Source organism: Balaenoptera borealis (assembly GCF_965194805.1).
Source record: "Balaenoptera borealis genome assembly, chromosome: 13".
Taxonomy (NCBI): Eukaryota; Metazoa; Chordata; class Mammalia; order Artiodactyla; family Balaenopteridae; genus Balaenoptera; species Balaenoptera borealis.
In genome coordinates, this window is record NC_138870.1 from 4,955,683 (window position 1) to 4,983,265 (window position 27,583).

General features: G+C 42.3%; 1 protein-coding gene across 5 annotated transcripts; it reads left to right on the top strand.

The window, feature by feature from the left end:
* Positions 1-122: 122 nt before the first annotated feature.
* On the top strand, positions 123-27,583 carry TIGAR (TP53 induced glycolysis regulatory phosphatase). Of its 5 annotated transcripts, none has more exons than XM_082352900.1 (6): positions 123-282; positions 8,861-8,898; positions 12,416-12,537; positions 21,172-21,249; positions 24,526-24,663; positions 25,549-27,583. In XM_082352900.1, exons 1-6 carry the CDS (start codon positions 251-253, stop codon positions 25,975-25,977), a joined length of 837 nt encoding a protein of 278 aa, XP_082209026.1. In that variant the 5' UTR covers positions 123-250; the 3' UTR covers positions 25,978-27,583. The 5 variants fall into 5 exon arrangements, with proteins under 5 accessions (XP_082209026.1, XP_082209028.1, XP_082209027.1 ...); XM_082352901.1 differs by having other exon boundaries at positions 127-282; positions 24,553-24,663; XM_082352902.1 differs by lacking the exon at positions 21,172-21,249 and having other exon boundaries at positions 124-282; positions 24,553-24,663.

Consider the following 27,583-nt stretch of genomic DNA (forward strand, 5'->3'; position numbering starts at 1 on the left):
ACGCGCCACGGCCGTGGGCGGGGCCTCGCCGCGCATCAGTCTCCGCGACCTGCCGGCCCCCGGCCGCCCTGATTGGCCGTCCGGGGGTGACGTGGCGGCCGCCTCGGCCTATGGCAGCGGAGCCGGCCGGTGGCGGGGTGCGGAAGCGGCGGGGTGCGGCAGGCGCAGTGCCGGGCGGCTTGTGCGGAGTGCGGTGACTGTTCGGGCGGCGCGCGCGGCCTTTGCTTCGCTCTGTCCCGGCGGCGGCGGGATGACGCGCTTCGCTCTGACCGTGGTCCGGCAGTGAGTATGGCCGGCGCGGGCTGCCCTTTCCCCTCCGTGGAGTGTTGCGGGCTGGGCGGGGGGACCGAAGATCTGCACCCGCCCCGCCCTGCCCGTCCCATTTGCTCCTCCGAGGCTCGGCCTGGCGATTTCTATGTGTTTCCCATGAGTTACCCCCTTCCGGCCCTCCTGCCCCAGCGACGCTGAGCGGGAAGCCAGGTGTCAGATGGCAGCGGTCCCGCGTTCGATGGGGACAGGGAGGTCGGGAGGAGTGAGTGTCAAGGGCCCCCGCCGCCGGTTGGCAGCTGAAGCGGAAGAGACAGCCCTGTCGCCGCACCTCCTGGGCCCCGCGTTTGCCCCCGGCCGGTCCCCAGGGTCTGCAGAGTGACTGGTCCGGGGCCGACGTTTCCGCTGCAGGCTCTGCGCCGGCTCCGTCCCTGTCCCCTCGGTCCCCTCGGCCCCCCAGGCCTGTGTCAGATTCGCTTCTTCTCCGCAGACCTTCTGTCGCTGGGGGAGGACAGGGGGCCTCGCCCTGCTCTCAGCCGCCTGCATCGCCCCGAATAAATATGTTTATCATATAACGTTACAGGGAGCTAAATGCTGACAAGTCTTTACGTCTCTTCCTCTTTCCTTCCCGACTCTTCTTAGCCCGGTGTTAACGGGAGGTGAAATTCAGGAAGGTCAGGAGCACAGATTTTTCGAGAAAGATCGACGTAGGTTAGAATCTGGGCTGCAGCTAGGAGCCTTGTAACACGGGCTTCCTTTTACCGACTTAATCTCTACGACCTCAGTTTCCTGATTTATAAAATGGGGGTAGTGATAGGACCCACCCACTTCACTGGGTTCGTGTGATAATGAAATGTCAGAAAGGTGAAGAGTATAGCACAGTGGAGAGGAGAAATATATCTGAGAATTAAATAACTTTTGTTTCTGTAAGGACAGCTCTGATACAAATGCAGTGAGTCCTCCAATTTGTGTGTATGGTTAATGGGACCAGCATTCTGAGTGGGTGCTGTGTGTCAGCAGGTAACTTAAGGGTTACAGGGTTACAGGTTACTAAGATGCCGTTTTTGACATCGTGGAGCTTGTGGAGAGCAGCAATATGGTCTAACCTTGTCAAGCTGCCTTTAGCTGCTATCTTTTTTTGTCCTGTTCTTACAGGAAGATTATCTTGGCAACCATCTGAAGTTGTCCCATTAGGATTCACAGGATTTTAATGACTGAGCTAGAAATCGAGCTCCTCTCTCTCCACCCCACCCCTCTCCATTTTATAGAAGGCTTTATGACCATCGTGTGACCTTCTTAAGGTCATACAGCTAGTCAGTAGCAGAACAGGAATTAGAGTCTTGATTACCCTTTCCTCTAAAGTTTCTGGATGCCTTGACCCAGTGCCTGGCATATAATTGCCACTCAGAAGTCGTAGAAAATCTGGGCAAAATCACCCCTTGAAAAACAAGATGATCCCTATTTAGTTTCTTAATAGACAATAGTTACATGAGTGCGGATTTTATCCCCTCCCTGCTTCTTAAAAAGGGCTTCATTTTTTAAATGGATTCCTCATAGAATTCCTATGAGGAATTAATTTAAAAATAAGCCTTAATAAATTAGTTTGTGCCAGGCACTGTTGTAATTAAATTCTGACAGCAATCTGGTGAGGTGAAGACTGGCTTCTCAATTTGCCAGTGAGGAAACAGACACGGAGGGCATGTGACTTGCTTATTGTCACATGACAAGTTGGGGCGGTGGCGTTTAAACCAAGGCAGTAGGACTGCGGCCCATCCTCTTAACTATATACTATGCCCTTCTGCCTCCTATTTTACAGAGTTAAAACCTAGTGTTTGTAGGTTGCTTGAATAGCATCAGCCATTTCAGAGGCTACTTTTTATTTCCTGTGATACAACCATGAAGAGTGATAAGAATTGTTTACTTTGCTCTGTTTTATTCATGGGAAAGTGCAAAGGAAGTGTTGAAATAATTGATAGGGTTAGTTTTCTCCTTCAGAGTTCTCAGAGCTAAAAATTGATGATTCTTTCAGGAAAAGAAACAATTTCAAACTTGATTGATAATCACCAGAGTTCAATGTCATGTCTCTTACTGGAATCAGCAAGATTGAATCATTGAGCATAATATTGGGAATTTACCTTGAGTTTCCTATTACCCGACTCTGTCAAATGCTTTAAAACTGAGAGCATGATCAGTGTGTTTTAAGAGTTGGATAATTTTTGGATAATGCAAGAAAACTTTTTAAATGCAGTTTCTTTAAGTTCAACCAAATCCTTTATGAATCTGTGCTGTTACCATCTGTGTGTTGATCTTCATCGTCATACTTGAAAGGGAGAGTGCCAGTTGTACCATTTTTGGAACAGAATACCCCACCTTTCAAACTTCCAGTCTACTAATCTGATTGAGCGGTAGCTTCTGGTGGCCTTAGAGCAGCATGGTTGGAAACCCCAGTACATGCAGGTCGGCACTGCCCACACGGCACATCGAAGGCCCTAGTTCCCTTGAAAGGTTCTTTGTAGGAGTTTGCAGTTGGTTGCCTGCAAAACCATCCCATTTCACTTCCGTTTTTATAGCTAGCTCTTTAAACATTTTTACAAACTAAATTTCCTTTACTTTTAACTACTTAAAAATGATGAATCAGTGTAGGTATTGACAGCAAAACTGATTGGTTTTTCTGACTCTGCCTCTGTCGGCACTTAGTCTTCTTGAATGCTAGTCATTGTTCTGTGTGTTAATAAAGCAGGCCAAGTGAATATTGGATCATCTGTAAACTTTTATCAAGATGCATGTAATTGGGCTTCCCTGGTGGCACAGTGGTTGAGAATCTGCCTGCCAATGCGGGGGACACGGGTTCGGGCCCTGGTCTGGGAGGATCCCACATGCCGCGGAGCCACTAGGCCCGTGAGCCACAACTACTGAGCCTGCGCGTCTGGAGCCTGTGCTCCGCAACGGGAGAGGCCACGACGGTGAGAGGCCTGCGCACTGCGATGAAGAGTGACCCCCGCTTGCCGCAACTGGAGAAAGCCCTAGCGCAGAAACGAAGACCCAACACAGCCATAAATAAATAAATTTTAAAAAAAAGAATATGCCATCCATTAAAAAAAAAAAAAAAAGATGCATGTAATTGTTATGTTACTGGGATATTTGTTTTCTGGGAGTAGGGTTGATTAACTGGGAGAGCCATGCAACTAGGCCTAATCTACATATAGACAAACATATATCATGAATTGAGTATTTTACATTTTTGCCCCCAGACCATCCAGTGAAACTCTCCATGTTACTAGCGCTTGAAATCTTCTATGTTTTCAAATTATTAATTCATTTTCAAATGAATTAATTGGTGTGGAGGAATTAGGATAAAGCTGTATATTCATGATTAAATATCAGGTGAGTACACTCCATTCCTGTGTACACCAAAGCACATCTATTTTGAAAACTTGCCCCCAATATATACTGACTTCCCATGATTTGTCTCTGCTGCAGCAAACCGAGTACTGGTCCGTGGAATTTGATTTATTTAAAAGGATGTGATTGGGAAATTAAGCTTTCTATATGATTTCTAGAGAAATGCTATAGAATACAAACCAGAACTAACAAAATAACATGTCTTTTTAAGGGAAGAACAGCATGATAATCCACAAAATAAATGGTGCATATTTGTAGGCCTTTAAATGGCTGGTCATAAGACTTGACTTCTTGGCCTAAGTGTTTGCGTTCTCGCAGAGTCGGGTGTCTGTCTTGGAACTGAATCACACTGCAGGTTTTGAAAATGAGTGCTGTTATTCCTGACTCCTTTAAAATATATTCCTCTGACCTTTCCACTCCCCTTACCTTCCCTGCCACTGCTACAAGCCAAGCTTTGGTTAGGGAAGTAGCTTAATAGTAAACCTATTTTAGCCACCCACTTTTCTTTCCCACTCCCCAAACAAACTAAACAGTTGCTTCAAGGATTTGTACAGACCTCTCGAAAAAGCTGATAAAAGCTGTAAGGCTAAATATTTGTGCACGTTTTTGGAAAAAAATTCTCTTTCTATATTCTTACACTATAATGTTTATAAAGTGATTTGAAAGCAAAAAATGCCCAGTAGAACACTAATGATTATTAATAATGCACTGATGTCTGTAGCAGTCTCTACTGACTTATAGCTAAAGGAAATCTTTTATTATGTTATAGCTATTTTTTCTCCTTTCGCTGAAATTGGTGAGATGCTGGGGCAGTACTGTTTCAAATTATTGAAGTACTGGGATTCTATTTTTTAATAGGATGACATTTTGATGATATAATGTTTTATTCTGAATCCTTGATCAAATCAGCTATTGGGATTAAGTTAAAATCTTGAGCTACCTTTTCAGTAAGCATACAGAAAGTTATCATCTTGGCAAATCATTTGTGTGATTTGTAAAGACCTGGTCTGGCGTAATTATTAAATTTCTTCTCACCCTTGATTTTAAATTTGTACAATGAGCGAGAGAGCTTGTGATCCACAGTAAGTGGGCCAAACCTTCTGAGGTTTCCGTATAAAAGTAAATACGGGATTGGGGGTCAGGGAGGCGTTCTTTGAATTTTGCTGGTAATTGAATTGGTTACAAAGCCATTGTCTAAAGAGGACGTCACTCGTACAGAAGTGAAGTACAGCCCTTTTATTCTTGGTCTCAGCAGGACTGTGAGGCTGAGACAGACAGGACGTGGATCCCGTGTTTGGGAACTGTTTTCTGTATGAGAAGCAATGCCTTCCCCATCACTTCCCTGGATGCTTTGTTCATCTGAACCGCAGAGCTTAATCTCTTTCATATCCATTTCATACGATTCTGAATGGGTTTTGGAATGCTACAAGACATCTTTTATTAATACTCACCTCAAGAATGATAATACTGGCAAGTGAGTGGCTAGTAGTGCTGTGTAATTTCACTCACTTGTCGTATATTTTTTAAGCCACTACGTCCACATGTTTAGAAATCAGAACAGTTCTCTTGAGTCTTCTGTCCTCTCACCCTGCAGGTGACCACAGCCTCTGCGTCCTCCCGGCATCTCTCGTGCAGATGCAAACGTTTACTCTTGTGTCCCGCCTTTCTTTTTCTTTCTATTTTTTAAAATTATTTTTGGCTGCGTTGGGTCTTTGTTGCAGTGCTCGGGCTTCTCCTTGTGGTGGCTTCTCTTGTTGCGGAGCACGGGCTCTAGGCGCGCAGGCTTCAGTAGTTGTGGCACAAGGGCTCAGTAGTTGTGGCTTGCGGGCTCTAGAGCGTAGGCTCAGTAGTTGCGGTGCACGGGCTTACTTGCTCCGCGGCATGTGGGATCTTCCCCGACCAGGGCTCGAACCTGTGTTCCCTGCATTGGCAGGCGGATTCTTAACCACTGTGCCACCAGGGAAGTCCCTGTCCTGCCTTTCTAAAAAGCTAGCAGTCTTTGTATATCATTCTGTACCTTGCTTTTTCTGCTGAATATGTCTTGGTGATTTTTCCATCTCTTTACATAAATCACTCTCCAGCAGACACAGCCGCACTGAATTCCATCAGGTAGATGTCCCACTGTTTATTTGTTAAAGAAACGGGTTCCCTGCTAAACGGAATTTAGGTTATTTACCATCTTTTGCTGTTAGAACTATACTGTAGCAGATATTCTTTTAAATCTAGATGAATGCAAGCATTTCCAGTAATAGGGCTGCTGGATCAAAGGGTAAACAGACTTGTCATTTTGGTGGATATTTCCAGATGACCCTCCATCCAAAGAGCATGTACACTGAGGTTCTGTTATTTCCCAGGATTCTCTCCAGGTACCAGGCATGTTAGGGTGATGCAGCCTCTGGCCGTGCCTTTTAAGGAACTGGGGCCAGGATAGATGCATGACTACAAAAGTTAACTAGCGTAGTACAGAGGGTAACTACAGTAGTGCCGGGAAAAATGGGAGCGCAGAGTTGGGGTAGTTAAATGGGATGGGGCGGTAGGGAATGGTGCTGGAGAGGGAAGGCTACTTCAAGGAGCCATCTGGCTGTGTTGGGTCTTGAAGAATGAGAACACTTTGGCCAGGTCCAGTGGTCTTTGTTTTCATAAGACCCCTAGGGGATTCTGAGACACACTCAAGTTTGAGAACCTGTGCTCTAGGTGAGGTTGAAAAACAACTGTTTTTATAAACGAGAGGCAAGGTTCCAGGCAGAGACCCGAGTTTGTGATTCTGACTAAGGTCTGATGGCATTCCTTTCTGGATCTGAGTGAATCAATCCCACGTGAGATATTTTTCTTTTTAAACTAGTGCTTCACGTTAAAAACAAAGCAGGAGTGATGAGCCTTCATGGTAATCGGGGAAATACCAATTAAAGTCAAGGTGAGGTAAAGTGTTCAGGTGCCATTTTGGCACAAATTGAAAGCTGTCACATGATGGTGAGGGTGTGGAACGCTGCAGAGTGGTAGCGATTGGTGTAACCGCTTTGGTGTTAACGAATAAAGCTGGATGCGCCATGGCCCCGCAGTTGTAGTGCTGGGTGTAGGTCGCTAGGCAGGGCTCAACAAACCCCTGAGAGTGAATAGTTTAGGCTTTGCAGGCCACATGGTCTGTCTGAACTGATCATTTCCACCATTAGAGTGTGAAAACAGTCATAAACGATAAATAGGCGTATGGGTATGACTGTATTGCAACAGAACTTGCTTCGCAGAAAGACTTAGCCGTCCTTGAGTGGATCTCAAACGTGAGCATGCATCAGCATCACTTGGCGGTTTTATGAAGACAGACTGCGGGGCCGCCACCTCGGAGTTCCTGATGCAGTGTGTCTGGGGGCACGTGGGGCCTGGGACGCTGCATTTCCAGTGAGTTTCCAGGCAGTGCCAGTGATGACGGTCCAGGGACCATGCTGTTGAGAACCACTGCCCTAGAGAGCCTGCTGCGCTCCGAACAAACCTGTTCATGGCAGTGCAGCCCGGAGCTGGCAGCAGCCTAAGTGTCTGTCCCAGGGGACCACGTGCTACATTGTAGTACATGCTTACAGTGGAGTTTACACAGTAAAAACGAGAATCAAGTGCGGCCACACTCAGCAGCATTGGTGTATCTCCCAAAATGTTGAGCAAAAGAAGCAACACAGAAAACCACATAGAGTAAGAAGCAAGTCATTGTAAAGTTCAACAACAGGCGAACTAATCTATGCTGCACATGGGCAGGAAAGCGAAGAGGAAAGGTGAGCACTTGCGCAGGCAAAGGTCCTGGCAGGGGATCCACTGGGGAGGGAAGACATTGTGATGGACAGGGACGGGGTCCTGGACCCACTGGGGAGGAGGTACATCGTGATGGACAGGGACGGGGTCCTGGAGGCTGGCAGTGATCTGTTAACTTGGGTGGTGTAACGTGCTGCTGGGTTTATCATTATATTATTTACTATTTATTTCATAATTTTTAAAAGATTAAAAATGCATTAAGTCTTTGATATCTATATAGTCTGTCCAAAAATGACTTATAAATACAACTACTGAGTGCTTCCTAAAGCTAAGCAGTGTTCTGGATGCTTTACCTGTGTTCACCCAATCATCCCGAGAATCTTGTGAGGTTGGGACCATTTATTATCCCCATTTTACAGATGAGGAGGCTGAGGCATTGAGCTTAACCCAGCTGGTGAGTGTAGCGCCGGGAGCAGTCTTGTTCCTGGGCCCGATCGATGGCAGCGAGGTTTCCCCTCACGGATTTTCACCTCTCACCGACATGGAAGGGTGTGGACGTGGGCTGTGGAGACAGTTGATTCCAGATGAGGCGATAACTGCGTCTGAAGAGGCCTGTGGGATGTTTCCCCCCACCGTTTCCAGTTCTCTGTCCAGTGTCCGCACAGCACACGCCAGCTCCCACCTCCAGGAGATGCCGGTCTCGAGCATCTCTGGGTTCAGTCTCATCACATAAAAAGAGCTCGGAGAAGTGTCTGCGGGGTCCTCCCGGAGAGCTTTCTGTGTATTTGACGACTGCTTTCATTGTGGGTGCACTCTGTCGTCTGGTCTGGTCCAGGTGCCCTCACCCGCACCTTCCCCCTCCAGCCTCAATCCAGTTGCTTTGCGACACCACTTCCCCCCTTCGCTCTCCCGGTTGCTTCAGAATGGGTTGGGTTTGCTTTTGTAATTGCTCGGTGTTGCAAAGTGGAGCAGCTTGAGCAGCTCCAGGACTGAGGAGGCAGGGCCGGGGTCTGCAGCTCTGCGCTCCGCTCTCGGTCCCTCGCGCCTGTCCGCTCAGCCCAGCGGACGGACGGATGGACCAGCTGTCGTGTTTTGGTCCCGATGCCTGTGGGAGTAGTTTTGGTCAACATATTTAAGAAGATTATTTAACAAAAATTTTTTATACGTACATATACTACTTTTAAAATAGTATTTTCTACCTTCAGTTCACTTAAGATTGTTGATCTATACATTTTAATTTGGGGCAATTTGAAATTTTAGCTTATCGATTAGGTACATAGAATAGATGATTGCAGATAGTAGTTTAGAATAAATTTTATCTTTACAGGTTAGATTCTGACGTTTGTACAATATGCTGTCTTTACAAGTATCATTACCTTTTGTTGCTGATTTTTTTTTTCTCATTTCAAAAATAACCTAATTTGGTAATAAAGGCTTTTTTCCCTCCCTGTTTTAGTGGAGAAACAAGACTTAACAAGGAGAAAATCCTTCAAGGTTGGTATGCTCTGACTCTTATTTTAGCTCTCTCTGTTAGTGTTAATGTGAAATATGGGTTAATCAGATCCGGTGGGGTAGGGTGGACGGGGGCCACTCTGGGCTGTGAACTGGGATTACGGAATTAAATCATCATGGTTACAGAAATATGATCAGAGCAGATGGTAAGCAAGAGAAGTAAGTCTCTTGAGTGAATTAGATGTAAAGAACAGTGCTCCAAGTTGTTCGTGGGCAGCTTCGAAGCTGATTAAGGAGTTATATTGAGTCTAGTTGTCTTAAAATACATCTGCCAGGATTTTAAATGATTTCATATTTGGAAACAGAAATTTACTGGCTGCTGTTAATGGTATTTTTCTGCTAAGATACTTATATTATTTTTAGTAGTAACAAAGAAATGGTTTAAAAAGAGAATTCCTGTTCTCACATGGGGTTGTTACTTTATTCTGAATAGACTCTCCCCTGCCCCCTGCCTTGTTCTGTTCATTTGGGTTCAGATCTTTTAATCTCCCTGTGATCCAGCTGGTCTGGCTTTTAAAGAATATCTTTCAGCTAGACATGCTATTTCTCTGCTTGGATTATACAAGCATTTAGTTTTATATTTTGGGGCTAGGGACATCTGGGGTTTGCAGAAGCTGATTTTCATACCCCATGTGCTTGCCTCCCTCTTCTGGAAACCAGTCTGATAATTAAACGCACCTCTATTTCCTATTGACCTGGGCCCCACCCAGAGCATCCTCTGGGCTGACGTCCCGTACCGCCTTGTCCGTGGGCCCTGCTCCTTTGTCTCATTTCATTCGAAGCTGACGGTAAAACATGAATAAAATTTTCCATGTTCACACCTGTTTTGTAGGTCTGTTTTGTGTTTTCCTAACTTTGGAAGTTAGATGCTTAGTTCTTTAAGTTATAGCCTCCTTTTTATTTTTTTTAAAACCCTCAAGCCTTATATGTTTCTAAGTACCATTTTTTTGTCACATACCTGCAGTTTTGATTTGTCGTAATCTGATAAGTATTCAGCACCAAGTATCTTAAATTTCCATTATGATTTCTTCATTGACCCATGAGTTATTTAGAACTGTTTTTTAAATTTCCAAATGAGTGGGCTTTTGGGTTTTGTTCTTCATCTTTTGTGATTGACTTCCAGTGTCATTGCTTTGTGTTCTGACAATATGGTTTATTTGATAATACGTCTTTGAAATTGGTTAGCATGGTCAGTTTTTATAAACCTACTACTGTATGTTTGAGAAAAAAATCTGTTTTCTAATTGTTGGGTGTGGAGTTCTATATCAGATACTTAACCTTGGTTTTGTTGTTCAAATCTTCCATACTTTACTAATTTTGTAAATTTACTCATTTGCCTGTATGACCTAAGGGTCAGTTTATGAGTGAAATATGTTGGATTTCCCACTGTGATGGCCAGCTTATCCTTTAACACCTGAAGTTCTGTCAACTTGTGCTTTATGTGTTCTGCTTTTATACAGCTAGAGGCTAATTTGTTAGGCACATACAAGTTTTAAAATTGCTCTATCTTCCTGGTGAATGGGAACACTGATTGTTTATAGTGATCTTCACAATCCTTACTAAGACTTTTGTCATAAAGTCTGCATTTCTGAGAGTGATATGGCAACTCCGGCTGTTTGGGGTTGGGATTTGCCTGGTATATATTTTCCTATCCCTTTCTGTTCAACCCTACTGTGTACTGATGTCCTAAGTGTTACCTTGTAAATGGTAGGCAGCTGATTTTGATTCTTTTTAAAAAAAAAAAAAAAATACAGTCTTTCTGTTAACTGGTGAGAGTGGTCTGTCCACATTGACTCTGGTTTCTGGTGTGTTTGGACTTTTCCTTTGTGGTTCTTTTCTCCCTTCTTTATCTAGTCCTTTCCTTCTCACTCACCTTTACATCTCAGGTGCCTGCTTTTCTTTTCCTTTTCTTTATCCAACCCACTCTTACTTTCCCTACTGGCCTCGAAATGAGCCATCTCTATCCTTTTGATGGTTGCCTTTATATCTTTACCATTTGTGCCTAACCAAGTGTAAGAGAAATATCATCTCTCCTGAAAAATACAAAGTATGTGCTGCCATTTAGTATCTCAGTCCTGTCCTTTTTTAACCATGCAATGTAGGCATTATTATTTAATTTGTTCCTTAGTGTTTGTTTAGGTTGACATCTGTATTTGCCAGTTTCTCTCCTGACCGTTTCTTTTGCGTCTCAGACCTTCATTCCTGAAACGTCTTTTTTGAAAAGTCCTCTTGTGTAAATCAGCTTGTGGTAAAGATAGTTTCAGTCGATTCTATTGCAGACGATTCTGTTTTTATTCTCCTTAGTCTTTTTTAGTCCAGTCAGTTCTAGACTCACATTCTCTTAGCTCTTGGGAGCTATTTATCTGCTGCTTTTTGGCTTCAGAAGTCTTCTCTCATCCAAATGGTGTCCCACGGTGGGTATCTGTCTTTCTCTGTAACTGCTTTTAAAGTCTTTGTGTTTTATTTTGGTATTCTACAGTTTCTCTTACTAAATCGAGGAAGGTACTTTTTTTTTTTTTTTTTTTAGTAATTTATCCTTCTTGGTGTATGTCGTGTTTCCTTCATCTGTAGTTTTATGTCTTCCCTCATTTCTGTTCTCCATTTTCTCTCTTGTCTTTCTGGAGTTCCCACTGAGGTACTTAGGAATCCTCGTCCTTTCTCCGTGTCTCTAACACATCTGTGATGTGCTCCATCTCCTCGTGTCTGTGCCAGGGGACAGCTTCAGCCCTGCCTTCGGGTTCGTGAAGCTTCTCAGCTTAATGAATCTCCTTTTATCCACTGAGAGATTTTTTTTTTTTCCCTCCTCAGCAATTCCATTTTTCATTGTTAAAAGATCTGTCTGGTTCTTTTAGAAAGCTATCTGGTTTTTGATCGCTTTTTGTCGCTTATTTTTGTGACTCAGTTTACAGTCTCTGCTGATTCACACGTCTGACGTATTAGTGGTTCCAAATCTGTTACTTGTTGTTTCTACCGACTCTCATTCATGACAGATTATTTTCCTGTGTGTTGAGTCATTGGCTGACCTGTTATTCGCTCTAAATCAGTAGAAGACTTGTCAGCTTTTATTGAGAATGACTTGCAATACTGAACGTTACTGAATTCAAACAATGGAGATAAAGAAGGAAAACTTTTCTAGGTGATGATCCGACTACCCAAATGCCGCAGCTGAGGTGAAAACGTAAGGTTGGGAGCAGCATTAATAAAACACATGGTGAAGTGACGGGCGATGTGAGGGGGGAGAGCTTGGGACAACCTCCCCATTACCCAGTTCTCGCCAGGCAAACATTCTTCTGGGAGATACAGAAGAGCCTTTACAGGATCCTAGCTTAATTTTGCTTGCTTTCAGTTCTCTGAAAAGTTATGTGGAAAAGTACCCAAGGAAATCTTTTAATAAAATATAGATAAATGCTCTTTATATTCTCTTAGGTGTGATTTTTATTGCATTCCATATATATATACATATATTTGAATGTTACTGTTCTTTCTCTTAATACCACAGGACAAGGAATAGATGAGCCTCTTTCAGAAACTGGATTTAAACAAGCAGCTGCTGCTGGTATATTTCTTAATAATGTGAAGTTTACTCACGTTTTCTCCAGTGACCTCGTGAGGACAAAGCAGGTGAGCTTAGAGTCAAGGCTGAGGCTGATGAGTCAAAAGTCTCAGCAGTTGTAACCTTGAAACATTTGCTGCCAGAGTCCGCAGGGAATTAACTTGCACGAGACATCACCCCCAGCCCTCCTCTCCCTGACAGAACTTACTTCTTTTCCCTTCATTTTACTTTTGTGCTTTGTTTTATTGTGGTAGTTTTTAAGTTAGAGTAGCTTGGGGAAAATGTCTAACAAAAGGCCTATAAAAACGCAAAAGAAGGTGTCGTGAGAGAGAGCCAGTGGAAACACCACAGAGATGTCAGATTTTAGAATCCAGATACAGTTTGAAAAACAACTATGTTACTCTAAAGAAATAAAAGACGTGTGAAATACCTTTAAGGAACAGATTACTATAAAAATGATCCCAGAGATTTAAGAAAGAACCAAATCAGCTTCTAAAAGCTCGGTGGAAGGAGGCTTTTGTGGCAACCGTGGGGGAATAACAGGGTTGGAATGTAGCCTCCCCCCATAAACAACTAGCAAACAGGACAAAATCTGTGAAGCAACTGTTTTCAGACATTGGACTTCAGGCAGCGTGGGCTGCGATCCCCGAATGAAGTGAAACAAAACAGGTGAGCCCTCGATCGTCCTGGTTTTCCAGCTGAAGCAATTCCCAGACTCTGGCAGAAGAAGCCAAATAGAGGACGGTGGTCTCAGTGATTGAGGGGACAAAGCTTGGAATTTGGGGAGTTTAAGTAACTAAAATTTGTGGGGAAGAGTGCTGGAGAGAGAGCTGCACAGAGAAAACTCTACAGACATATGTGTAGGGATCCCCGTGATTCTTTGTTGGACGGTTGGTTAATCTGCACACGTGTGGCTGAAACTGCATGAGGGCAGGAAACACGGCTTCGGGCGGGAGGGAAAAGGTCACTGGCGGGCGGTCGTCCACTCGATTCCTGGGGCTCACACAGGGTGGGGAGTCAGAATTCCCACCAGCACAAGTGGAGGCTTTGCTGGATACAGAGAGCATATTACACCTTAATAGTGAGGCTAAACTGTCCTCAGAGGAGCATGAGGTGAGAAGTAGGAGACAGCAGAACCAAATTTCATCTTCTAGAGGTGAAAAATGCAGTATTCTGAAATGAAAATTTCATAGGGTGGGATTAACAGTAGGTTAGACACTGTAGAAGAAGACGTCAGTGAGCATGAAGACGTGGAAACTGAACATTCCAAAATTAACTGTGGAAAGAAAAAAGACTAAGAAGGGAAAGTGAAGAGTCTCAGTGACGTTGAGGACAGTATCAAGCAGTGCGATATACATGTAGTTGAAGTCTCAGAGGGGAAGTGGGGAGAAGGGTGAGGGTGAGTATGAACGTAAAAAGATAGATTTTGGAGAAATAATGACTCAGAAATCTCCAAATACATACCCAGTGAAAATACTTCCAAAAATTAAGGCAAAGTAAAGACTTTTTCTTTCAAGCACAAGTTGAGGGACCCACACTTATATGGTCAGTTGTTTTCGTTTAGTCTTTTTGGTCAATTGGCTTTTGACACAGATGCCAAGGTAATTCCGTGGTCGAAACAGTGGTCTTTTCAATAAAGGGTGTTGAAACAATGGACCATCCATGCAGAAAAGCATGACATGTGACTCTTACCTCACACAGTCCACAAAAACTAACTTGCAGGTGTTCATAGAACAAATCTAAAAGCTAAATCTATGAAAATTCTATAAGGAAACAGGAAAAATCTTTATAAAGGCATCTTGGAACAAAGCATAAACAAGACACAGATTGGGAGAAAATTGTAAACGTGTGTTACATGTATGTAATACATGTGTATATATCTGACACATATGTGTGTATTATCAATATATATCTCTTAGCTGTATAAATATATAAGATTCTTCCAACTCAGTAATTAGACAAATAGCCCACTTTAAAATAGGCAAAAGATTTGAATTTGACCAGGTGCTTTACAAAGTGAGATATGGGGAAAGCCAGTAAACAGATGAGAAGGTGCTCAGCATAATTGATCGTGACAGAAACGCATATTAAAACCACAGTAAGATACCACTACACAACGTGTGCATGGCTAAAATTAGAAAGATAAAGGATGTGGAACAACTAGAACTCAAGACGTTGCTGGTGAGAATGTAAAGTGGAACAGCTACTTTGGAAAACAGTTTGAAAGTTAAACATACACTAACTGTATGATCCAACAGTTTCAATCCCAGAAATTTATCCAAGAGAAGTAAGAATATATGTCCACACAAAGACTTGTACACAAATGTTTTATGACAACTTTATTTGTAATAGGCAGAGAGTGGAAACAACCCACGTGTTGATCAGTAGGTGAATGGATAAATGAACACGGTGTATTCATACAGTGGAATACAACTCATCAGCAGCACAGAGGAGTCCCCAGAAGAGTATCTGAGCAAAAGAAGGCAGATGTGGAAGAGTGCAGACTGTGTGATTCCATTTACATGAGACTCTAGAACACATAAAGCAGGTAGTGCGGGCGGGGGGCCAGGAGTGGGAGGCATTGGCTGGCAAGGGCACGAAGGAATCATTTCGGCTGATAGACTTCTTCTCTCTGTCTTGATTTTCGCGGTACTTAGATCTGTCACAACTCAGTGACCTGTACGCTTGAAATATACTTCAATAAAATTTACTTAAAATATGGAAAAAGTTGATCCAAAAATGAAAACCTCAGTGGCTGTACTAAATTATAGACTAGATAGAGCTGAAATGGTCATTTGCTTATAGATAAATGTAAGATAGCAACTGAAGTGTAGCACAGTGTGATAAATAGATTAAAAATAAGACTAAGACAGAAGGATGTGATGAGGAGGTCTGTCGTCTTTCGAGAGGAAGTATCAGAGAGAATGGGAAAGAGGCAATATTCGAAGAGGTCACAGTTAATAAACTACAGAATTATTGAAAGATAGCAAAATATCAGATCCAGAAAGTGTAAAAATATCCCAGTCAGAATTAAAAAAAGAAACCCACACATCTACACTTACAGCAATATTGCAAAACTCCAAAGACTATGAAGGAAAAAACATTATCCATTAAAGACCAATATCAGACTATCAACAAATGTGTCAATATCAACAATAATTTGATGTGCTGAGAGATAATAAAGATTAATCTAGAGTTTTATACAGCAAAACATTTTCTAGAGAATAGGTGAAGTGAAGACATTTCAGACAAACAAGCTAGAAAGAAACTTTCAAAGGATAATTGAAGAAGGAAAGTAATTCCAGAAGAGATGTCTGAGATTCAGAAAAGAATAGTGAGCAAAAGAAATTGGTACAGGTATAGGTAAATATAAACAAATATTGACGGTGTAAAACAGTGTCTGATTTTTGGAAGGGAGTTAAAAAACAAGGCAGACTATGGACTTTAATTATTTCTACCGTTTGGCAAATACAGTGTCTCTTGTCAGAGTAACCAGGTACACAATGAGAGAAGGAAACATGAACAAAAATTAGCAAAAACAAAAGGCAGCAGAAAGAGCCACAGGAGTTATCCGGTATCTGGAGTTATCAGATGTAGCCTTTAAAATAATCATTGAATGCACAGATAAAAATGACATGGAGAATTTCAGCAGAGAACTGGAAATTACAAACAAGAACCAAATGCAAATTCTAGAACTGAAAAGATAACTGAAATTAATATTCAACGGATGGGTTTAAAACCAATTTAGACACACCTGAACGGAGAACTAATGAACTAGAACCTTTTTCTGTAAAGGGCTAGTTAGTTAAATTTTAAGTTTTGTGGGCTGTATGGTCTGTGTCACAATTGTGAACTCTGCCGTTGTACTGTGAAAGCAGCCATAAATGATACATAAATGGCTGAGTTCTAATAAAATGTTATTTATGAAAATAAGCCATTTATTTATTTATTTATTTATTGGCTGCGTTGGGTCTTTGTTGCTGCACCCTGGCTTTCTCTAGTTGTGGTGAGCAGGGGCTACTCTTGTTGCGGACCACGGGCTCTAGGCGCTCAGGCTTCAGTAGTTGTGGCACGCAGCTTTATACAGTTGACCCTTGAACAGTGTGTGGCTTCGGGGCCCCCACCCTCCTTGCAGTCAAAAATCTGCATATAACTTTGCAGTCAGCCCTGTGTATCCACGGTTCCACATCTGAGGATTGTGTAGTACTGTACTGTAATATGTATTTTTAAAAATCCATGGATACGTGGACCTGTGCAGTTCAAACCCATAGTCAAGGATCATCTGTATATTTTGGATATTAATCCCTTAGATATATGATTTGCAGTTATCTTCTGTCATTCATTAGGTTGCTCTCTCATTTTGATGATGGTTTCCTTTGCTATGCAGAAGCTTTTTAGCTTAATGTAGTCCCACTTGTTTATTTTTCTCCCTTGTCTTTAGAGTCAGATCTACAAAAACATCGCAAATACTAATGCCAGTGAAGTTACTGCCTGTGTTTTCTTCTAGGACCTTTATGGTTTCAGACCTTACATTCAAGTCTTTTAATCCATTTTGGGTTAACTTTTGTGTCGGGTATAAGATAGTAGTGTAGTCTCTTCTTTTGCATGTAGCCGCTTGGTTTTCCCAACACCATTTGCTGAAGAGACTGTCCTTCCTCCATTGTGTGTTCTTTGCTCCTTTGTTGTAAATTAATTGTCCATATATACGAGGGTTTATTTTTGGGCTGTCTATTCTATTCCATTTATCTATGTGTCTGTTTTTGTGACAGTACCATACCGTTTTGATTGCTGTAGCTTTATAGTATAGTTTGAAATCAGGTAGCATGATTCCTCCAGCTTTGTTCTTTCTTAAGATTGCTTTGGCTATTCGGAATCTTTTGAGATTCTGTACAAATTTTAGAATCATTTGTTCTAGTTCTGTGAAATACCGCCACTGGAATTTTGATAGGGATTGCATCAAATCTAGATTGCTTTGGGTAGTGTGGACATTTTAACAATATTAGTTCTTCCAGTCCATGAACACAGAATATCTTTCCATTTATTTGTGTCTTCAGTTTTTTTCATCAGTGTCATAGTGTTCAGTGTACAGGTTTCACCTCCTTGGTTAAATTTATTCCTAGGTATTTTATTCTTGTTGATGCAGTTGTAAATGGGACTATTTTCTTAATTTCTCTTTCTGATAGTTCACTAATTAGTGTGCAGAAACACCATAGATTTCTGTATATTAATTTTGTATCCTGTGACTTTACTGAATTCATTTATTAGTTCTAATAGTATTTTGATGGAGTATTTAGGATTTTCTGCATATAGTATCATGTCATCTGCAAACAGTGACATTTTTACCTCTTCCTTTCCAATTTGGATGCCTTTAATTTCTCTTTCTTTCCTAATTGCTGTGACTAGGACTTCCAAAACTATATTGAATAAAAGTGTGATGGTGGGCATCCTTGTCTTGTTCCTGATCTTAGAGGAAAAGCTTTCAGCTTTTCACCGTTGAGTATGATGCTAGCTGTGGCCTTGTCATATATGGCCTTTATTATGTTGAGGTATGTTCCCTCTATACCCACTTGGTTGAGAGTTTTTTTTTTTTTTTATCATAAATCGGTGTTGAATTTTGTCAAATGCTTTTTCTGCATCTATTGAAATGATCATGTGATTTTTATCCTTCAGTTTGTTAATATGGTGTACCATGTTAGTTGACTGCATATGTTGAACCATCCTTGCATCCCTGGAATAAATCCCACTTGATCATGGTTTATGGTCCTTTTAATGTATTGTTGGATTTGGTTTGCTAATATCTTGTTGAGGATTTTTGCATCTTATGTTCTTCAGGGATACTGGCCATAATTCTTTCTGTGATGTCCTTCTCTGGTTTTGGTATCAGGGGTAATTCTAGGTTTGTAAAATGTGTTTGGAAGATTTCCCTCCTCTTCAGTTTTTGGGAAGATTTCAAGAAGGTTAGGTATTGAATCTTTGAATGTTTTGTAGCGTTCCAGGTGGTTAGTGAAGCCATCTGGTCCTGGGCTTTTGTTTGTTGGAAGATTTTAGATTACTGATTCAGTCTCCTTACTAGTAATCAGTCTATTTATATATTTTATTTCTTAATGATTTAGTCTTAAAATCATTGAAATTTCTAGGAATTTATCCATTTCTTCTAGATTGTTCAATCTGTTGGCATATAATTGTTTGTAGTAGTCTCTTACAATCCTTTGTATTTCTGTGTTTTCAGTTGGAACCTCTCCTCTTTCATCTCTGATTTTATTTATTTGGGTCCTCTCTCTTTTTTCTTGGTTAGTCTAGCTATAGGTTTGTCAATTTTGTTTCTCTTTTCAAAGAGCCAGCCCTTATTTTCGTTGATATTTTTCCTATTATTTTTAGTCTCTATTTTATTTATTTCCACTCTGATCTTTATTATTTCCTTTTGTCTATTAATTTTGGACTTTGTTCTTTTTTTTTCCTAGTTCCTTTAGGTGTAAAGTTAGATCATTTGGGGTTTTTCTTATTTCATAAGGTAGACCTGTATTGCTATGAACTTCTCTCAGAACTGCTTTTTGCTGCATCCCATAGATTTTGGTATGTCGTATTTCTGTTTTCATTTGTCTCTAGGTATTTTTTGATTTCTCCTTTGATTTCTTCGATGATCCATTGGTTGTTCAGTAGCATGTTGTTTCACCTCCACATTTTTGTGGTTTTTTCCTGTTTTTTTTTTTTCCTTGTACTTGATTTCTAGTTTCATACAGTTGTGGTCAGAGAAGGTGCTTGTTATGATTTCAGTATTCTTGAATTTATTGAGACTTGTTTTGTGACCTAATATGTGATCTATCCTGGAGAATGTTCCATGTGCATTTAAGAATGATATTTTGCTCCTTTTGGATGGAGTGTTCTGTTTATATCTATTAATCCATTATTTAAGACTGATGTTACTGATTTTCTGTCTGGATGACCTACCTATTTGTGTAAGTGGGGTGCTAAAGTCCCCTACTATTATTGTACTGCTCTCAGTTTCTCTCTTTAAGTCTGTTAATATTTGCTTTAAATATCTTGGTGCTCCTCTGTTGGGTGCATATACATTTATAAAATTATATCTTCTTGTTAGATTGACCCCTTTATCATGTAATGCTCCCTTTGTCTTTTATTACAATCTTTGTTTTAAAGTCTACTTTGTCTGATATGAGTGTAGCCACTCCAGCTTTCTTTTCATTCCTGGTTGCATGGAATATCTTTTCCCATCTTTTTATAGTCTATGTGTGTCCTTTGTTCTCAAGTGAGTCACTTGTAGGCAGCCCATAAATGGCTCTTTTTTTTTTTTTTTTAATCTATTCAGCCACTCTGTATCTTTGATTGGCATATTTAGTTGAGTTACCTTTAAAGTAATTATTGCGAGGTATGTACTTATTGCCATTTTGTTAATTGTTTTCTGGCTATTTCTGTAGTTCCTCTCTGCTCCTTTCTTCTCTTTCTCTCTTCCCTTGTGGTTTGGTGGTTTTCTTTAGCGTTATGTTTAGATTCCTTTTTCATTTTCTTTTGTGTATTTAGTGTAAATTTTTTCTTTGTGGTTACTATGAGGTTCACATATGACATCCTATATGAGTAGTAGCCTGTTTTAAGTTGGCCAAATTTAAGCAACTTAAATTTGAACACATTCCCAAACTAGCTTTTCACTCCTCCCTGCCATGCTTTATACTTTTTATGACACATTTTACATCTTTCTGTTTTATGCATCCCTTAACTAATTATTGTAATTTTACTGCTTTTGTCTTTCAGCCTTCATCTTTGTTTTATAAGTGATTGATCTACTACCTTTATTATATTATTTACCTTTTCCAGTGAGATTTTTGCTTTCATATGTTTTCTTATTATTAATTAGTGCCATTTCTTTTCAGCTTAAAGAAGTCCCCTTAATATTTCTTTTTTTAAAAAAATAAATTTAATTATTTATTTATTTTTGGCTGCATTGGGTCTTAATTGCTGTGTGTGGGCTTCCTCTAGTTGAGGTGAGCAGGGGCTACTCTTCGTTGTGGTGCACGGGCTTCTCATTGCGGTGGCTTCTCTTGTTGCAGAGCACGGGCTCTAGGTGTGTGGACTCAGTAGTCATGGTTCGCAGGCTCTAGAGTGTAGGCTCAGTAGTTGTGGTGCACAGGCTCAGTTGCTCCGGGTCATGTGGGATCTTCCTGGACCAGGGCTCGAACCCATGTCCCCTGCATTGGCAGGTGTATTCTTAACCACTGCGCCACCAGGGCATTCCCCCCTTAATATTTCTTTCTTTCTAGGGTTGGTTTAGTGGTGACGAACTCCTTTAGCTTTGTTTCTGGGAAACTCTTGATCTCTTCTGCAATTCTGAATAACCTTGCTGGATAGAGAAAAGATTCTTAGTTGGAATTCTCAGCACTTTGAATATGTTATGCCACTTCCTTCTGGCCTGTAAGGTTTCTACTGGAAAATCTGCTGTTAGCCTTATGGGGTTTTCCTTGTCCTTGGAAGGAGGTGAGTTCAGTGTCTTCCTATGTTACCATCCTGAACACTCCCAGGATGATATTTTTTTTGGCTGCGTGTGCAGCTTGTGGGATCTCAGTTCCCCGACCAGGTTTCGAACCCAGGCCCCCTGCAGTGGAAGTGCAGAGTTCTAACCACTGGACCACCAGGGAATTCCCCAAGAATGATTATTTTTATGAGAAAAGAGATAATTGTCTTTTGATTTGCAGACCGTGCATGGAATTTTGGAGAAGAGCAAATTTTGCAAAGATATGACAGTAAAGTATGATTCAAGACTTCGAGAAAGGGTAAGTAACTTACATATTGTTCTTTTACCATAAATTATCAATAAACCAACTCAGTTTATCCCATGGCTAGAAATTAAATGCCTACCTGCTAGGGATGTGATATCAGCTGTTACATGAAGAATCTAGTGTGTGGCAGTTACTGTTACTTACTCTCATAAATAGTGTCTTATTTGATTATTAAAATCATAGGAAAGAGGTATCTTAAATTATAAAAGCAAGGCATACTTGTGAGAACTTAGTACAGAAGAGTTTAAAGTTAAAGGTGAAAAGTTCTCTTCCCAGTCTCCTAATCCTACCCCATAATTATAAGCATGAATAGACTTCTTTATGCCAACTTTGTATACTTTACCAGAAATGAATCTTCCTGAAACTGTGATTTAGCTAAAAGACGGCAATTTCGGATCTGAGATTTGGCCCCAAGTCTCCTCCTCGAGCAGTGTTTTTGGTGCACTCTGTAACGCTGGCCTGTAAGCTGCTTGCTCTCCTGCCAGCCCTGTGGTTTCCTCTACCCCTGGAGAGAAGCGTAGCAGCGTGGCCAGGACATCTTCACAGAGCTGCTTTTCATAACCTGCGTGTGTTCACTGTAATAGTTCAGCATGTAGACTAGAGCTGCAGCACGAGCGCTCCCTGGAAAGGCTCACTCTGTGCCCAGGAACCAGTGCTCGAACGTTGTTCAAGAAAAATGTCCTGGGAGCTCCCTGGCGGTCCAGTGGTTAGGACTCCACGCATTCACCACTGAGGGCGCGGGTGCAATCCCTGGTCGGGAAACTAAGATCCCGCAAGCCGTGCTTTGTGGCCAAAAAAAATAAAATAAAATAAAGCGCGGCCAAAACAAAACGAAAACGACACCTATCCCCAAAACTAACGCTGAATAGATTAAAAGAAGAAAATGTCCTGAGTTCAGTGGAACGCTGCACGGGGCCTGTCATCACGTGAAGGAGAAAGCGCTGTCATCGGCTGGGCCATCCCTTCTCCATCCGTGCTCTCTCCTGAGTAACTTCACCCTCTCCAGTGATTTCGGTCCATGGCCCTTCCCTGAGCTGCACACACACACCGAGCTGCCTGTGGCTCAGCTGCCCCGCGGCCGCATCCGCCCAGTGGAACGCACTCCCCTGTCCACGTGGCCCTGCTCCCCGCGGTGGCTGAAACCCTCCTGCCGGCCCTTCCCTGTCTCTCGCTCTGCACGTCCTGTCCTCGTCTTGTCCGCGCCGCCTCTGAGTAGTTCCCGAACGCTTCATTCCTCCACGTGCCCCCCGCTGCCCTCCTCCCGCCGCTCGGCACCCTCTGTCGCCTGGGTCACTGAGAGTGATTCTCCTGCTTTCTGACTTGCTCCCCGCTTTTCCAGTCTGATCTGCACGCTGCAGCCAGAGCAATCTTTGCAAAATTTGGTTGCCACACCCCTGTATAAACGGGTTCACTGCTTCTCTTCTACCCTCAGGAGTTGTCATAACTCTGACCCGGCTCTTGGGAGCTGCGGGGTCTGATCTGTTGCCTCCTGCCTCTTGCCGGGTGCTCAGTGCCTGGGTTTAGCGGTCACATGAGTGGGCACTGGCGCCGTGCTCACCGCATCCCGCCGCTGTTCCAAGAGCCGCGGGCTTGTTCATCTTCACAAGAACCCCGGTGCCGGGAAGATGTAAAAACCTTATTTCTTAACCCCCGTTTTACAGAAGCAGAAACCGAGGCACATGGAGGTCAAGTCCAGGCCCAGGGTCCCAGAGCTCATTCATGGCAGAGTTCAGATTCACACTGAGGCCTCTGGGCCTGGAGTCCGTGCTCTGGACCACTGGTCACACGCCTCTCAGCCTCTTTCCGGAGTCTCCCGAACACCCCGTGCTCTGTGCTCACTGAACCTCCGCATCTGTCCTCCACTCTGCCTGGAATGCTTGCTCCCAGGCCTGGCCAGCTTCCACTCGCCAGAGGCTTTGGCCCTCGGTGGTTTCCCGAGTCCAGATTAGACATCCCTGCCGTATCTGTCAGTCTCTCTCCATGTCGGCACTTTTCCGCTTGCGGTTGCTTGGTACCCCACCACCCCGCGATCTCAGCAAGGGTGGGAGCTGTGCAGCCGCCCGTCCTCTCCTAACTGCCCAGCAAAGCGTTTGGAGTATTCAGCAAATGGCTGTTTCCACTCCTGTGAAAACAAAGCAACTGATGGCTTTTAATGGCCCTCTTTGTAATAGTTAGGTTGCTCCAGATATAATTAAGAGTGTAAGAAATTGGGCTTGAAGATTGGAAGAGCAGCTGGTAAAGTGTGCATGTATTCTTATAAAAAAGTAATATTTCACTATTGGATTTCTTATCTGATGGTGGTGGTAGAATCTTTTGGCATCATCAGTGCAAACCATAAGTGACCATTTGTCTCTTTCAATATTTTCTTATACAAGTAATCCATTGTCATTGTAGGGAATTAAAACTAAGAACACTTTGGAAAAAAATACAATTAAAATTTCTACCACACACAAACACTGAATATTTTGGTATGTGTGCTCCTGACTTTTTCCTTGTCTGTTTTTATCTGTCTGTCTATCTGTTTGTGTATATGTTTTTCGAAATGAAATCCTACTCTATGCATTGTTTTTTAACTGGCTTGTCTCACGTACTGTGTTTTTCAGTGCCCATAAATGCACATCAATATGATCACATAATTAATGTCTCTTGTATTCTTAAGATATTGCTATTGCATCATGTGTTTAACCAAGCTACTACTGACCTAGTTTAGGACATCTAGGTTGTGACTAGATTTTCCACCGATGTAAATAATGTTAAAATATAAACATCTTTGTAGTTGATCCTTCACACACATTATCTCATACATTTCCTAGAAATGGAATTGCTGAGTGTGTACTTTTTAAAAGGACTTTTGTATGTATTGCTACATTTCCTTCCAGAAGATCTGTGCCAATTTATACTCCCATGAATGATCTAGGAGAGAGTTTTTCCCACATCAACACTGGCTATTAGTGATCTCTGTGGTCTTCTGATTTAATAACTTATGAAAGGTGTCATTTTAGTTTTCACACTCTGGATTCCTAGTGAGGTAGATTTCCTATGTTTATTGGCCATTTGCATTTCCTTTGTGACTTGCGTGTCCTTTGCTAAGACTCAATTTTTATGAATCGAAAAAGCTAATGAGCTTTGAAGTCACATGGATCTGGGTGTGCATTTTCTCCGAGGAGACAGGATAAAGTAAGCCAAGGAAATCTAAGCTTATCCCCAGAATGATTGTTCCGAATTTGCCATAAACATGTACTTAGTTGTTGTATTGCAAATTCCTTTGAGGCCTTTTTGTCTGTTGGATCATTGCAGAAATACGGGGTTGCAGAAGGCTGGCCGCTGAGTGAGCTAAGGGCCATGGCCAAAGCAGCTGGGCAGGAGTGCCCTGTGTTCACACCGCCCGGAGGAGAGACCTTGGACCAGGTACGTAGCCCTGGGGAAAGTCGCCGCGTCCATGAGCGTGTCAGTGTCAAAGTAGCTGCAATCTTGACTCGAAGATGTTTCTGAATTGTAGCTAAGCAGTTTGGAAGTTGTTTGGTTCACAAAACAACTCTGCACCATACCATTTTTTCCCCTTTTAAGCTGTCCTGTCTTTCTCTTAAGTCATTACCGATAATGGATTTGAGGAAATGGGTTATTAGATGGGTCTGTTAAGAAAACTCCTTGAAAAGGGAGCAGTAACCTTCGCAGTGGCAGTGGAGTCGGTGAAGCAGGCATGGTGCTGGCCAGCGGGATGGCGGGCAAAACCCGGCAACTTGCGTGGCAAGACCATCAGGCCTCTCCTGCGCCTGCCTCTCTAGGTGACGTCGTAGCCCTGCTTGCATTGCTCTGGAGTGTTCTGCTTTTGAGTTGTGTTATTTCTGATTTCCCCCCCCCCATTTTTAATTTTCATAATTTTCTTGTAAAGACTTTGTATTAGTTTAGTGAGGGAAGGCTTTTTATCCTTGTTGTTCTGATTGAACGGAAGTGCCGGATGCAGTTTCCCTAGGTATTCCTAGTTTCCTGCTGTTTTATGGGCTTCTGTTTGCTTGTAGATTCCCCCAGCTAGACTCCGAGTGCTTTGAAGTCAGGAATTAGTCATTGTATCTTACTCACCTTTGTCCCCAAAATGCTTTCATGGGTCCAGAAATAAGGTGGGCACTTACTTACCAGCGTCTGTGGAAACACTGATTGAATGAATAGAAACACAGCGTTTCATCTGCTTCTGTAGTCACTGACGCTGACGTGTAGAAAAACTCAGTTCTGCTTATGTCTTAAAACAGTCATTAATGTCACTTTATTTCACCTTTTTTTTTTCTTTCCTTGTAGGTGAAAATGCGTGGAAAAGACTTCTTTGAATTTCTTTGTCAGCTGATCCTGAAAGAAGCAGGTCAGAATGAACAGTTTTCCCAGGAAGCCCCGAGCGACTGTCTGGAAAGTTCTTTGGCAGAGATATTTCCTTTAGGGAAAAACTGTGCCTCCAAGTTTCATTCGGACAGCGGCGCTCCAGGGTTAGTGGCCAGTGTCTTAGTTGTGAGTCACGGCGCCTACATGAGAAGCCTGTTGGATTATTTCCTGACCGACCTTAAGTGTTCCTTCCCAGTGACCCTGAGCAGGTCCGAACTCACATCAGTCAGCCCCAATACAGGGATGAGTGTCTTTATCATAAACTTTGAGAAAGGAGAAGTGAAACCAACCACCCAGTGTGTGTGTGTGAACCTACAGGGCCACCTGACCGGGGTGACCAAAACTCACTAAATTTAAATCTGCATCGAAATCTAAAAAATGTGAGCCTCTGAGGGAGTGCCTTTGACTTTATTTCCACTCTCTGCTAATGCAGACTTGGAAACAGTTAAAAAGCTGTCCGTTATAGCAGGTTATAAAGCTCGAATGGAATCAGGGCCACATGAAACACTAATGGAGAACCATCGGGAATTGACTTCTTTTTTGTGAGTACAGTTGGAATTTTCCAGGGTGATTTTACCGCCCTGCTCAGTGACATCTCTGGATTGTAAATGGATGAAGGAACTCAGTATTGCAAATTGGGGGATCAATAATCCTGTTACTATGGGTTTTTTTGCTTTTTTAATATCCTGGTGTTTTTGGTATTTTTCTTTAATGTCTGAAAAATCTAGCCTATTTTATTGGCTCTTGGTAAGATACTGTATGTTTTCTTTTTTACTGTCTCATCTAGTTCTTGGAAGAGGGAACTATTTGTAATTGCCACTCCATACTTAAGTGAAAATATGTTATATTCAAAAAGTCCTTTAAAGGAGAAATGCTTGCCGTCATAGTTTATGTAAAAGCAAACGACACTAGATGTTTAATACAGAAATCAACTGTTGGAATTGTTTACTCTGGAGGGTTTGAGATGCAGATGAATGTGGATTGCGGTTGCAGAATAGTCTCGTGAGGAAGAAGCATCATCTGATTACAGAATTTTTAAAGCAGGAATCTGAGCAGAGGAAGAGAAGAGAGCAGATCTTTCTTATCTAACCTGTAGGCTGAAGAATTTAGTTTGAAGACGGCGCTAAAGAAAGTAAACGGCTGCTTCACAGTAGCCCCAGAATAAAAGAGAGGCTTCACTGAAAAGAACCGTGGTTTTTTTGTGGAAGGTACAGATGAGGTTTCCTCTCCTTTCCACCAGATGGCACTGGAGAAAAGGGAGTTTGGTTACCTTAATTCTGTACAAAAGATGGGTCGCTCTGAGGCCCTCATGTAAATGGAGAACGTGTTTTCCATGCAGTTTGCTTTTAAATTATCACGTTGATGAATGCTGTGAGTCTCAGCTCACAAGAGGGTAGGACTGAGGCTGTCAGTTAAGGCTAAAATCACGTGTAGTCATATTTCAAGTTCAGGATCATGCCGTTCCTAGTGTGTCCAGCGCTGCCCGTGTTCGTGCCAGTACTGGAACACAGCACGTGGTCGAGCACAGAGGAAGTTCACTGCAGACGAAAAGCTGGAAAGTAACCAAAAAGGACAGATCATAAACGTCCACATCCCCGCCATCCAGAAGTAATACCGCTCCCCCTTTTTCTTAAAAAGAAATAACACATTGCGCTGTAAGCCAAGCTCCCTTAAGCAGCTGTCGCTGTCCTGTTTCCTCCTGTTCTCTACAGAGGCAGCCAGCACCGCGAGTCTGTACACCCATCCACCCTTCACGGGGCCACCTAGTGTCATAAGGGAACAACGGTATCGTTCTGGTGTTTTTAAAATGTACAAAATATCAAGCTGTCTGTATTCTGTATTTTCACTTATTACATATCTCTTGGAGCTCTATATTGGTATGTATAGATAGATCTGGTTACTTGTAACCACTGTATTGTACAAAATAAATGTAGTACCTTTTATTTCTTTATTCTCA

What these genes read in the sequence shown, in the direction of transcription:
- TIGAR (XM_082352900.1), top strand. Translation starts at nt 251, where the DNA reads ATGACGCGCTTCGCTCTGACCGTGGTCCGGCA. An exon ending in GCTCTGACCGTGGTCCGGCA is followed by an intron (nt 283 to 8,860) that starts GTGAGTATGGCC and finishes TCCCTGTTTTAG; the next exon opens with TGGAGAAACAAGACTTAACA. An exon ending in GAGGAGAGACCTTGGACCAG is followed by an intron (nt 24,664 to 25,548) that starts GTACGTAGCCCT and finishes CTTTCCTTGTAG; the next exon opens with GTGAAAATGCGTGGAAAAGA.